Below are 13,391 nucleotides of genomic sequence, written 5' to 3' on the forward strand. Positions count from 1 at the left end.
CAATATTCTCAAGAGGATTTCTTAGAGAACAAGAAGATAAAAATAGCTTCCCTATTCCCTCATTGCCTCCTTTTGTTTAAAATATGAATTCTGAAGTTGAAGGCATGACATATTATTTAGGGCTTCCCATATGAGATAACAACTGGTGTTGATTTCCTTTCTTTTTTTTTTTTTGGTTTTTAAAGGTTAGAGATTACTCACCTCCCCTGCTGGTCATTAAATCAGTCTGGCAGGATTCCTCAGAAGTTCTGTGGCCTTCCGGGCACGTGGCGGCAGCACAGGCAGCGCTGCAGACAGGCCTGCTTGCTGTGATGTGCTACCAAGCAGGTGACTTCAAAGGTCTGCTTCAAGCCTATCCCAAGTATCAGCTGGGGCTCACACTGAGCCCCAAAGTCAGGTACCAGATGGCTCATCCCACCAAGTCAAAGTTGATCAGATCCCTAGCACCTTGCATCTCCCTAGCTCCTGTGCCAAGGGATGCTGCAAGCTCTCAGGCGGGGAACAAATAACTTCTGTTAGCTTACTGCTCCTTTTTGTTATCATAAGGAGTCGCCAGTTAAATGCTCAATTGTTCTGTGAGGTTTGTAAGTCTGGTGAATCTTGAGAGGTTCAGTTTTTGTGTTAATTAAAAAAAAAATCACCCTTCTCTGACTTTAATGTAGTATCTTTCAAGATACTGTGAGTCATTAAAAAGGTGGGCTTCCTCTCACACTACAGCTTTATATTTAAATCTCAGTTTAAATTAGCAGTTTACCCAGTTTGTCCCAAATGCTTATCTATACGGGGAAGTAAAAGATTGCTCCCTAAATCTAAATAAGGCAAGTGAAGTGGCCGTTTGTGGATACTATTCACACAAATGAAACGTGCTTAGAAGTCAGACAGCCCTAGAATGTTACTGTACTTGGACTATTTGGATGAACCTCCTATGAAATGAAAGGAGAGTAAAAAGCAATCTCAATGTCTGCTTAATTTTCCACCCGTGCAAAAATAAAGTGCAAAAGGCAATTGGATGGCCCAGCAGATGCACGAATGCTGCCCTTTCAGGCCTGGGCTCAACCTTTTCTAAGAGTATCTGCTGCCTGGATAACTCACTGAAGGGACTGGACTGCCCAAGGCATCACAGCACCTGTCACCAGACAAAGCACCCTGAGATGCTAAGAGCAGATTCCAGCATCGGTGTCTGTGGAGATGACCTTTAAGGTGCCTTCCAAACCCAAGGGTCTTTGATCCCCTGTTCCTAGGATGCAAGCTCTTCTTTTGTCATTTTATGTTCAGAAAAGCAAAGCAGCTGGACTAGGCAACAAAACGCTGCCTCCTCGGCAGGTCACCACTCACAGTGGGGTCTTACACAGTGTCAGGAGAAGCCCAGCCTGGTGGGTGACTCTACAGATTGAGGGACAGGACTGCAGATCACGGGCGCTCTAACAAGTCTCAAGGCCAGCATCAATTCAGCAGCTTTGCCATTCTGGCAGTTAGACTGTGTTCAGTTTCTTGGGTTTTAGACCATAAAGGGGATTTAGACCATAAAGGACAGAGCTATAGGAGAGAGCAGGATAACTGCATCTTGGAGAAAGTTACACTGGAAAAATCTGCTCTCTGCACATCAGCCCCAAAGAGCATCTCCTCAGAGGTCATAGTATTTGTCCCCAGTCAAAGTTCTATAAGATTTTTGGATGTGGACTTCTCTTTGGCATTTTTTCACTTTACATAATCGATGCAGCTGAAAAAAAAATCCTAACAAAACAAAAGAAACACACAAGTGAACCCCTTCAAGCAGGGTTTGGGGCCAGATAATTCTTTGCCGTGGAGGGCTGTCCTGTGCGCATCGGATGTTTAACAGCATCCATGATCTCCACCCACTAGATGCCAGTAGCAACTCACCCCCAAGTGTGACAATCAAAAATGTCTCCAATCATTGCCAAGTGTCCCCTGGGGGGCACAATCACCCCTGGTTGAGAACCGCTGCCTTAGCGGTTATTTAACAGTGTTAACTTCCTGAAATTGCTCCAATAAAGGAGCTTTGCACTACAGTATAGGAACTTCTTTATGTAAAGAATCAAAGAGTAAATATTTTAGGCTTTGAGAACCATATGCCATCTCTGCCTCATATTCTTCTTTGTTTTGTTTTTTTTACAATCTTTTAAAAATGTAAAAACGCATTCTAAGATCAAAAATAGGCCAGAATTTGCTGATCCTTAGACTGTAGAGAAAGAATGATGGCGAATTCCTGTACTCATTGAAAGTGCTAAGAAAAACCGGGCTCTTGATCCAGCTACCAGGTCTTTGTGACCCTGAGCTAGCAGTTATGCTGCCCTTCGTGGAAAGCCTAAATTAAATAATTCCAAGTTAGATTTGATTAATCTCGTTTTGCAACTTAATTCTACTTAATGTATTATTTAAACATAAAAAATTTAAATAAAAAGAAACTCAATATTTGAACAAAATGAGATTCCCCAGTAAGTGGAAGAATGTCTGCATAGTGAGGATGTGTCCTTTGCTTGGTTTAGAATAAAATATCCTATGAAGTTCCTCTGAAGATGAGGATGTTGTGCAAAGGAAATGCCCCTACCCAATTTCAAAACTGAAATATGTTTTGATATGACTACAGAGGTTATCAAGGAAGGAAGAATGATATCTCAGAAAAAGAGAAGCCTAGAAACTGCTTGTAAAGTTGTAAAAATAAAAGTCACTTTGAAAATACATTTCAAAGTAGTTTCTACGGAATTTTCTTTACCCATCGCACAAATGTCTGAGTGAACTAGGGCAGGTCTGTTGGGCAAGTATTTACTGAGGGTCTACTATGTGCCAGGGATTATATGAGGTACGGGGGTTGGATCTACCTGGACCACCCGGATCCGCCTGAGCACAGCCAATGAACACTGCTCGAACAGGAAATAGCTTTGTTTAATAACCCAGAGATTTTCCCAGTAAAATATTCTCTCTATCTTTATATACTGCTAGTTACAAATATATTACACTTTATTTAAGGCATGTAGAGTTTCTATGTGTGGATTTTCATTGACACCGGGCAAAATCATCAAGAGAATGTCCTTATGATCCAATTACCACTGTTAGAGCAATGGTATGGGATAGGTATGAGACTTTGGTCAAACATACTTCATTTGGATAACAAAAATGTACATTTGAAATCATTCAAGTAGTTTATCATACGGGAGGTGGTAAATTATAGTGAAAATAGCACTTGGTTGGCAGTCAAAAACCCTGGGTCACAGTCGTGGGTCTGTCCTTGTCTTTTTTCCATGGACAAATCAGTTAATTTCTAAGGAGCAGTTTTCCCATTTGTCAAATGAGATAACACCACTTTTCCTGCCTATGGAGGTGTCTACTGCATTTAAGCATACTGTGTGTTTATAACTTATGAAGTGCTATAAAGGTAATATCATTATTATAAGGATTGGGCTAAACTGATTCTTCACTCTACATAGATGAATCTGGAACAAACTAAGTATTGTCTTGGTCACAGCCCAGATCAATTATCAACAAGACCTTCTTATACTTCTTTGTAGGTGATCAAGGGGAAACATATCTATAAAAGCTTGTGAGACACTACTCTGAAATTTGCTCTGAGACAAACATCATGAATTTTCTGTTAAAATTTAATCTTCTAGGGAAAAGAAGAATTTGAAGATCAAAATTCATTTAAAGAGGTTCAGAAATTAATGCTTGATCCCTTGCCAGCACCATCAGGCCCCACCCACTTTTGCCCAAAATTACATCTTTGCCCCGCAGCCTTCAGAGGAAACCATTGCTAGGGAGAGTCACCTCTCTCATAGTTTGGGGTCAAATTCTATGCCGCAGAGTCAGAGTATGGCAATCATGTCACTTGCAAAAATTTGAGAAAGCTCCTCCAAAGCAGATCAGCTGGACTTTCAGACATGGATTATTTTTTTTCTGTGATACTCTCAATTATATCTAAAAAAAATCAGGGGCCGGCCCAGTGGCTTAGCGGTTAAGTGCGCGTGCTCTGCCACTGGCGGCCCGGGTTCGGATCCGGGCTTGCACCGATGCACCGCTTCTCCGGCCATGCTGAGGCCGCGTGCCACATACAGCAACTAGAAGGATGTGCAACTATGACATATAACTATCTACTGGGGCTTTGGGGAAGAAAAAAAAACGAGGAGGATTGGCAATAGATGTTAGCTCAGAGCCGGTCTTCCTCAGCAAAAAGAGGAGGATTGGCATGGATGTTAGCTCAGGGCTGATCTCCCTCATAAAAAAAAAAAAAAAATCAACCTGGGTTTTCATTTCTTGTCATCATCCCTTTGCAGTCTATTTTTGATCAGAAAGTAGCTGGACTAATATCCCAAGAAAGATCTCCTTCACTGAATAGGAACAACCGCAGAGCACTATGGGGAGTAAACGACACAGCCCTGCAAGTTCCTGCCTTCAGTTTTGTAGTGGGGCCTGTGAACGCCTCAAATCCTGGTCATGCTTCTTCCACTTCACTTCCAATGCCATGCCATAAAACAGGCAGGGGCTGGTTGGTGTTGTGTACAATGTCAACTGGCAGTGCTATCCTTGATGCCAGCAACAAAGGAGCAGAATCACACTAGTAAGGGCAGAAACAGTAACTCTTTCACTCCTAACACCTTTTGTAAAGGACAAGTCTTCATAATGTCTCTAATGGAAAAAAGACAACAACAACAAAAAAGATAAATGCATATTCCCACACTTTACATTACCAGGTCCATTTTTCTGTCCCCCGGCTCCATGCCTACCAAATACAGGGGAGTATATTTGATAGGTATGGATGTAAAAAGAAAAAGTGGATATGTACAATCGAAGGCAATTCCCTCAGTTTCACAAGTCTGGGTTTTTATAAGCTGTATGAATTCATTTGACTAGAGAGCCATCAGCTAGAAACGAGTTCTGACCACTATTCAACTTGGTTTGATTTTTCCCGGACACCTAGAACATGGAAAACCATCCATTTCTTAAAACAATTCACGGACCAGACTGCCGTCCTTTAAAGTTGCCATTTAGACGTGGAGGCAAAGCCAGCCTCCCTCTCTCTCCAGTCCCAACTTTCTTTTATAATATAGTTTTCTGTCCTAAACAGATCAAAATCAAATAGGAAAGAAACAATCCAGTTGCAAAGAGATCTGATCTGCCTGTTGATGTCTCATTAACCTTGAGAGTGAATGTAACTGGTGACTGCCCATCACAGTGGCGTGACGGTTAGGGAAAAAAAAATAAAAAAGCCAGTGGAAACATCACCTCAAAAAAAATACAAAGAGAAACATCGTTTAGTAGATCATCTATCAAAAGATGGGGCAGCTTTCCAACTATCAGGACTGTCTAAATGATCGTTTCCTTAAGCCTTTGATGAAACTACTACGTGTTTTCTTGGGAAAGCATTTTGAGCAGTATTTATCTGTGTGTCAAAAAATGTTCACTGAAGTATTGGGGAAAAAAACCACTTTGATGCTGGAAGTATAATCACGAGAAAAGCAAACATCTCGGGATTAATATTACTAAGGTTCTGTGATGAGTGAGTATGTGTGATGATGTGTGTGTCAATAAAAATATCACAAGCCACCCAATGTGGGAAGGTCCTAATTCCACTGAGTCCCCAGTCAGATTCCCTCTTTACTAATTCCTGACTGATAACATGTCAACAAATAGAGGGAGGGAAATAATATAGGAAAATTAGCTTGTCTCTAGGGATAAAGGTTTACCTGTAGAGGAAAAAAAAAAAAAAAAAAGGAAGAGTTCCCTAGGTTCACTGGCTGCTTCCCTTTGGGATAAGTAGACTAGAAATCTAACTGGCCTCTAATCCCAGATCTGGACTGGAGAACCACACAAAACCAGCACCTTCCAGCCCTCCGCCTCCAGTTGGGACTGGCTCCTGTCTGCCCTCCCCAGAGGAGAACCTTAAGTAAACAAGCCCCATATTCCTCACCAGGGACTTGAATGGAACATTGTCACCGATTTTTGCTTTTCTCCCCCAAGATCTCCACTTTTCCATCTCTAGTCCTCACTCCTTTGCTTTTCTTAGGAACTTCCTGAAAGTTATCACCATTAACCTCACTTTTCACATCAAATTCCCACCTCCGGCTGATAGCACAACCTGTTACTGCTTCTGAGAGTGTCACCCTCTAACCAGCTGCTTGGTTTCCTGTGCTCTTCTCAGGGCCACACAGCCTGGCTCCTGTCCTCACTCTGCTGGCTCTGCCCCTCACCCTCATGCCCAAATGCACCCAAATAAAAGTGGATCAGTCGAATCCCTCTTTTCTCAAAGAAGTTTTTGCATTTCAGAAGAGATGAGCTACTGTGAAAAATGAAATAACTGCGAATCACAAACATCATTTCCTACCCTAGAAGACAGAGATGGCTACCTCGCTCCGGGGAAGAGGGCAGCAGGGCAGCCCCTGTCCTCGTGCTGGGACCACAGTTCTTTCTGGGTAGGTGGGAGGCATTTTCTTCACCATCCCGCCTCACATTCTTCTGCCCCGTCACAGCCCATCTAAGCAGCCTTTCTCAAAACACTCCAGGGCCAGAGGAAGGGAGCAAAAATGGGGACAGGAGAGAGGGGTCTCTGAATCCCCCCAAGCATAGTATTTTGTTTTCAAGTAGCAAGACTTTCTATAAGGTCTTCTCTTGTTCTGCTCCATCCTGTCCCAGTTACCCCAAAGCCTCCTCGCCCCCAAGACCACTGCAACCAAAACAATCGCACAGACCACAGCAATGTGGCTGCCGCCGCCCCAACTGTTGCAGCAGCTACCCGGGTAGCGGCGACGGCGGCGAGGGCAGGGCCGGGCCCGGACCCGGACGCTCCCCGCCCAGGAGGCTGGGAGGCTCCTGGCGGCCTCCGAGGGGCGCGCGGTGCAGGGGAGCCCCTGCGGCAGACGCCTGGGATGGGAGAGGCGGCGCTCTCAGCCCGGACCCCCGCGCAAAGCCAGCCCAGCCGCGCCAGCCGCGCCAGCCGCGTCGGCAGAGGCTGCCCGCGCCCGCCCCCCGTCTCACCTTTAAGATCAGGTCGGTGTGATGCTGGTCCAGCATGTTGGCTTTCTGGAAGGAGGTGACGATGACCCGGCCGTAACGCCCGGGGGTCTGCAGGTCCGAGTAGAGCCGGTGCTTGGAGCGGTTGACCGGGAAGAGGCTGTTGACGAGGTTGCGCTCGATCTTGGCGAGGCTGTGCTGGGGCGCCAGCAGGTGCTCCACGCTCTCCTCGACCTGGTAGCGGCTGAAGCTGGCGCCGAGCAGGATGGAGATGAGCACCGGCGCCGAGGCGAAGAAGACTGGGTGACTGGCAATGAAGTGGCCGAGCCGAGAGAAACACGTCCTCAAGCCCCTGTGCAGAACCTGCCGCAGCATCCTAGAGCAGAGCGGGCGCGGGAGGAGGGCGAGGCGCACGCTCGGCGCGGGCTCGGGCTCGGGCGGCGGCGGCGGCGGCGGCGGCGGTGGTGGCGCCCGCGGCGGCGGCGGCGACGGCGGCGGCGGCGGCGGAGGCGAGACCCGGAGCTCTCCCGAAGCCGCGGCACCACCATCGGGGGGGCCCGCGCCGCGCCTCGGGAGGGTCCCCTCGGGCGGGAGACACGCCCTCCTGCCCGCAGCCGCGCCGGCCCGGAGAGCCCCCCAGCTTGGCGGCCTCCGCGCCGCCCCCACCCCGCCCTACCCGGTGCGCCCTCCCCACCCCCCGCCGCCTCCCAGCCCGAGGGGCTCCGCGCGGCGGGCCGTGTCCCGGCTCAGCGCAGGAGGGGCCCGGGGCAGCCCCCGCGGCGCGTCATGACCCCACTCACCCGACCCCCAAGGCCAACGACGGGGTGGCGCGGGGAGCGGCGGCGGCGGCGCTATCGCGGGGAGACTCTGCGCGCCAGCCTAGGAACACGAGGACGGAGAATTCCAGGCTACACCCAGTCCCCTCCCCTCCCCGCGCTCCCCTCCCCAGGCCCGGCCCGCCGCGCACGCCCTCCCCTCCCCTGTCCTCCTCCGGGGAGACCCAGAGATGAATAAAGAAATGGTCCCGATTTTCCAAACAAAAAGTAAAGAGTTCTCCTGGGGGGCGTCGGGCAGACCCGTTCAGAGCCGAGTCCCCACAGAGGCGGAAAGGAGGAGGCAAAGACTGCGTGCGCCCCGGCTCTCGCCAGGCTCAGGTGGTGGCGCGCTCTGGCTGGTGCGGAGAGGGGGTGGGGAGCGAAGACGCTCGAACGTGTAAATCACGCCTCCTCTCAAGTAAGAGCCATTTAAAATATCCCCAACACTGCAGCTTCCACGGGACCACGGGGTCCGGGTGTGCGTCTGGGGCACATCCACCCAAAAGGCGTCTGTGAAGAATCTTTCTTCTCTCCCTCATTTAGGGTCGCTCCAGAGTGGATTGAGGTTGAGCAGTTTTGCTGCGTGCCCCTCAACCTCCCCACACCGTCCCCCAGTAATAAAAGTGCTGATAATGATGGTTAGTCGGTGAAGCCGCCGGTTGCACGGCTCTGGTGCTCCCGGACTCCTGGCTCTCCGCCCTGCCTCCTCCTCCTCCTCCACCTCCTCCTCCCTCTGTCGTCACAGGCGGGTCTGGGGGACCTGGTGCGGCCGGGCGGGAGCGAGCGCCCTTGCGGGCGTAGAGTGTTTGTGAACAGCTGGTCAGGCAGTCAGTAGCTGTTACTTGCCTTCTCTCCTCCACTCCGTCCTCTCCTCCTCAAATGCGCGAGTGTGGGAGTGGGGAACACCTTATCTCAGACGGTCTCCAAGCGTGCCGAGCCGCAGGGGGCGCGGGGGAGCCCAGGGGGCGCCGACGGCTCGGCAAAGTTGGGCGTCTGCATGTGCGCGCCAGCCGTAAGCAAGCAGGCAGCCACTGTGGTTCCCCTCGCACTCCCCCTCCAGAGAATTCCCCGAGAAGGCGGGCGCCGGCTTCGGGCCCGGGATAGACCTGCGGCGGCGGCGGGAACGGCCACGCACAGGTACAATTTAGCGCGTTTCATTGCGCGCTCCAAGCTTTGGGGTCCATCCGTTGCAACGCCGACCGAGTCGAATCTCTGAGGCGCTCTCTCCGGCCAAGGGGGTGGGAACCGGGGCGTGGCGAGGGGTCCTCAGGCTTCGCGCTCCGAGCGGTCGGCCTTCCCATCCAACGCCTCCAGTGGCTCCTGCTTGGCCTCCTAGTGCCAAGGGTCAAGCGAGAGGCGGCGGTGACTGGAGGCGCGCTCCCTGGAGTGTGGCCCGCACTACTGAGCATGGGCGTGCATATTAATCAAAGCTAAAGCAAGACGGAATAGGGAAAGGAGGAAGAGGAGGAGGAAGAGAGGGGAAGAGAAGGAGAGAAAGAGGGAAATGGGCGGGAGAACGCGACTCAGGGAGGTATTTCCCTAACGTTCCCACCCCAGACTCCCCAGTGCCAAGTGGCCCTCCACTTCTCAAACTGAACTTGGGAACTTGCACGTTAGAAACAGGAAGTCGTGGGCTGGGAAATCCTCCTTTTTTGGTTCCTCTCTTCCCTTCCCCCACACCAGACCCTCCTTCCTAGATTTCCTCAGCAACACCTGCAACTGCTGTGCTGCCCACCCCGGGGGCGCACCCACTCAGCCCTGCCTAGGTCCTTCTACCCATCCGTACTCTCGTCCACTTTCTGTGCTCACCCTCGCTATTCTCCACATCGCTTTCTGTTTCCAAAGGCTCTCCTTGGTTCACCGGCAGCTTCTAGTCGACACCCCCCCGCCCAGTATTGCCATCCCCGGGGAGCTACTGGGAGGGGCTAGAAATTCCCCTGCAACCCTCCACTTGTGCCCTTCCCCCAATCTTAATTTCTGCTCGCGGAGACGCTGCTGCTCTGCAGCGCTTTGCTGATTCACGATGATCGCGGAGGGAAAAGCCTCATTGACTTGTGCCCCTGCAAGCGGCGAGGCGAGCACGAGTGGCTGCGAGGGCACACGCTTTAGGAAACCACCCACCACTGCGCAGCGGAGGTGCTAAATGGCAGGGTGGATGCCCTGCGTGGTTCTCAGCTGGGGCAGACAGAAAGACAAAGGGCCGGGGTGTGTGTGTGTGTGTGTGTGTGTGTGTGTGTGTGTGTGTGTGTGTGTGTGGTGGCAGTGGGAAATACTGTGAGCCCTGTTCTTTGCTGCTGAGCCGGCGACAGCTGGTGGGTGGGCACCTCTCAGGAGGCCTAAAGTCGGTCTCTGCGCGAGGAGTGAACAGAAACGTTTCATGTGCCCTGATGCCAGCGCAGCGACAAAAGTAAGAGAAGGGAAACCAGCCGACAGGTCTCCTTGGGAGCATTTAACATTTTGGCGAAGCTCTTTTCATTCTGAAGTCTTTGTCCCTCTGAATGGTTCCCTCCTAAACTTGGTTTGCTCTCATCCCTAGAATTTCCGGCCTTTTAATGTAAGCCCTGAAGCAAGCTGACGAGCAGGCGTCCCTTCTCTCAGTGCCTGGGCTGCATTGTAGAGCGGGAGAAACCCAGCATTGCTCAGCTGGCCCAGGGTGGGAGTGTTATCCAACAATACAGAAAGGTCTTTTCCTTTGAGACCAAGGCATTTGCTTCTAGTCCTCCCAACTCTATTCCTGATTGCCCTTATGTATATTTGGGGGAACTTCCACCCCAAAGCAGACAGCTTTAATTCAGAGGTACAACGGCCTGAGAATAGATCTTCCTGCCACTTTTTATTGCGGGAAGTCCAGTTAGTATTGTCTAAATTGAGTTGGAGCAAGAGAGAGGAAGAGAGAGAGAGAGAGAAGAGAGAGGGAGAGAGACAGACAGACAGAACGCAGAGCAGAGGGCATTGCCTCCTCCAGATTTGGTTTTTCTTCTCTTTTGCTTCAGACGTTCAATGGAGCATTGCAACCACCAAAGGGTTGGGTATGCATTTGGGACAATGACCTCGGGTACAGAGCTTCCATCAGTACATTCGTAAATTATTCCTTTTTCTGATTAAAAATTAACACATATTAATTGTAGAAAATAAGAACAAGAAAAAGAAGGAAACAAAAAGACACTTGTATCTCTATATTCCCACCACCTTTCAAAGGTAATCTCTGTTGACAATTTATTGTAGACACAGAGAATATAATATAGAGGTTAAGGCTGTTGGTTCCATAGCCACTAAGTTGAATCCTTGCTCCACTACTTGCTAACTATGATATGTTTGGTAACTTAAATTCTTTATGCCACACTTTTCTTTTCTTGAAAATGAGAATATTAATAGTACGTACCCCACAGAGTTGCTGTGAGGATTAAATAGGTTAAAAGATGTAAGGCACTTAAAACAGTGCCTGGAATATCACTGACACCTAGTAAATGATATTTGCTAGAATTCTAGTCTTTTCTGAGTATGTGTGTGTGAAAAAGAAAATCAGTCCCTGCCATCCAGAAGCTGGTTCAAACATGATTATGGAGTGGTCCTAATCTTGTCTGGATCCATCACAGTTACAGAATGACCTTATCAGCCATATTAGTGTTTTGGGGAATGGTTTTTGTTCAACAGGAGAACATAGATAAATATGAACCACCAAGTGACCAAACATGTTCCTATTCTAGCTAATATGAGTGACTATTCTGGTTTTTTAAAAAACAAATTGCAGCTTTAGCCTTAGTCTAGTCTTCTCTCCATCTAGATGGAGATTTATTAAGACATCCCATCAGAAAACTACTCCCGCTTCCTGACAGCACCCAATCCAGAGCAAGCCTCACTGCCGTAACCCTTCCTTCAAATCATTAACACAAGCCCAAAGCCTGTGATAAGTCTTTTCGAACACCTTCTTATTGAGATGCCCCTCAGTTCTCCATGGTGTATGTGCTCTCTCACTGCAATAAAAATAAACCTAGTTTGTTTAACTGCTGGCATGTTCCTGGTAGTCTCTGGCAGGAGGGCTTTGGAAATGTATATAGCATGTTTATACACTTTCTTTTTCTAAAATTGAAGGTGATAATAAACATTCTGTTTGGTAACCATTTTTTTCCATTGAATAGATCATGAGCATTGTCTCTTGTCAATTAATATTGTTATAAAACATTTTAATTGCTGCATAGAGTTCCATCACATGGCTGAAACTTAATTTCTTTAACTTATACCATATTGTTGGACATTTAGGTTTTTAAAATTTTTACTATTATACATAATACTGAGATGAACATCCTGTATATACATCTCTTACTGCATCTCTATTTTCTTAGGGTCAAATATCTGCCACTACATTTTAAGTAGACTGCTTCTAGCAAATGCCTTTCTAATTATTGTTAAATTGAAAGGGACAAGGACATTCCTTCACAGGGATTAAATTTGTTGATAAAATAAATGAAGTAGTCCCCTTTGGGTGGGTGTGGGGGGGCATTCTTATCATCTGTTACATTTGGAATCAGTCTCTTGTCTGAGTCTTGCTCAGAGATGCCAGAGGGATTGATCATGGTATGGAGAGAATGAGGACTCAAAAGAAAAGCTTATTTGGTTTGATAAGGTTAGAAACAAGGGTCTATTCTTTTTTTTTTTAATCTTCATTTAGTTTCTTTCTTTCTTTCTTTCTTTTTTGTGAGGAAGATCAATCCTGAGCTAACATCCATGCCAATCCTCCTCTTTTTTTGCTGAGGAAGACCGGCCCTGAGCTAACATCTATTGCCAATCCTCCTCCTTTTTTTCCCCTTTTTATCCCCAAAGCCCCAGTAGATAGTTGTATGTCATAGTTGCACATCCTTCTAGTTGCTATATGTGGGACGCCGCCTCAGCATGGCCAGACAAGCGGTGCGTCAGTGCGTGCCCAGGATCCGAACCCGGGCCACCGGTAGCGGAGCATGTGCACTTAACCGCTAACCATGGGCCGGCCTCCAACAAGGGTCTATTCTTGTCTAGCAAGTGTGTCATGCATTAGCTTTCAATAATCACACCACCGTTTTCTGCCTGAGAAATGACAAAATATTTTCATGCTTATATCTTAAATCTAAGCAGTTCTATGTCAACTATGAAATTGCTATGCAGAGCGGGATCATACAAAGGATATTTGGGCAGTTGCAATTTAGGGTGGCACTTAGTATAGTGTGTTTATCATTACTTTATACTATCCTGATCTCAATAATACTGATATATTTCTAAGTGGTGGCTGTTTCTGCCATCCTAAAAGTTCTAGGTAAGATTTCTTGCAGAATGGAAACACATGCAGGGAAGGGCCAAAGTATAACAAGGATTTTCCTTTCAGAGTAGGGAAGCTCCCCTGGCAAACATCAGTGTTACCTTGAATGGGGATGTCTCGACAAAATATCTACTGGGACTCAGCCCTGTTTTGATCAAGAAGCTGTTTTATGCAGAGCAACACTGTACTCCCTGAAATTTTACCCAAAGGGAGACTTCTTTAGTTTAAACTTGCAGTTGAAGAGAGAACACATGTGTGGAAAGTCCTAATAGGCTGCTTAAGATAAAGAGGCACACTGCTATGGGTAGATGATCCCTGCTCAA

The 13,391-nt window shown here is 48.1% G+C and overlaps 1 protein-coding gene and 1 long non-coding RNA gene across 4 annotated transcripts in view; one reads left to right on the forward strand and one right to left on the reverse strand.

The window, feature by feature from the left end:
• The window catches only part of PTCHD1 (patched domain containing 1), a 57,255-nt gene extending 49,392 nt beyond the window's left edge, over positions 1-7,863 (reverse strand). The window contains exons 1-2 of one of the 2 annotated variants that reach the window (XM_004435198.3): positions 7,764-7,863; positions 6,988-7,339 (exon numbers count right to left, since the gene is read on the reverse strand). In XM_004435198.3, coding sequence (XP_004435255.1) covers positions 6,988-7,338 — 351 coding nt within the window. In that variant the 5' untranslated portion in view covers position 7,339; positions 7,764-7,863. Of the gene's footprint in view, positions 1-6,987; positions 7,445-7,763 lie in introns of those variants that run through there. The other variant, XM_087427351.1, reaches the window with a different exon arrangement.
• A 733-nt stretch (positions 7,864-8,596) lies between these two features.
• The window catches only part of LOC147911990 (uncharacterized), a 253,393-nt gene continuing 248,598 nt past the window's right edge, over positions 8,597-13,391 (forward strand). For both annotated transcript variants that reach the window (XR_015550611.1, XR_015550612.1), the window contains exon 1: positions 8,597-8,915. This is a non-coding gene — a long non-coding RNA (uncharacterized LOC147911990). The remainder of the gene's footprint in view (positions 8,916-13,391) is intronic.

This window comes from Ceratotherium simum, chromosome X (assembly GCF_057802395.1).
Source record: "Ceratotherium simum simum isolate JZ-2026a chromosome X, ASM5780239v1, whole genome shotgun sequence".
Lineage (NCBI taxonomy): Eukaryota > Metazoa > Chordata > Mammalia > Perissodactyla > Rhinocerotidae > Ceratotherium > Ceratotherium simum.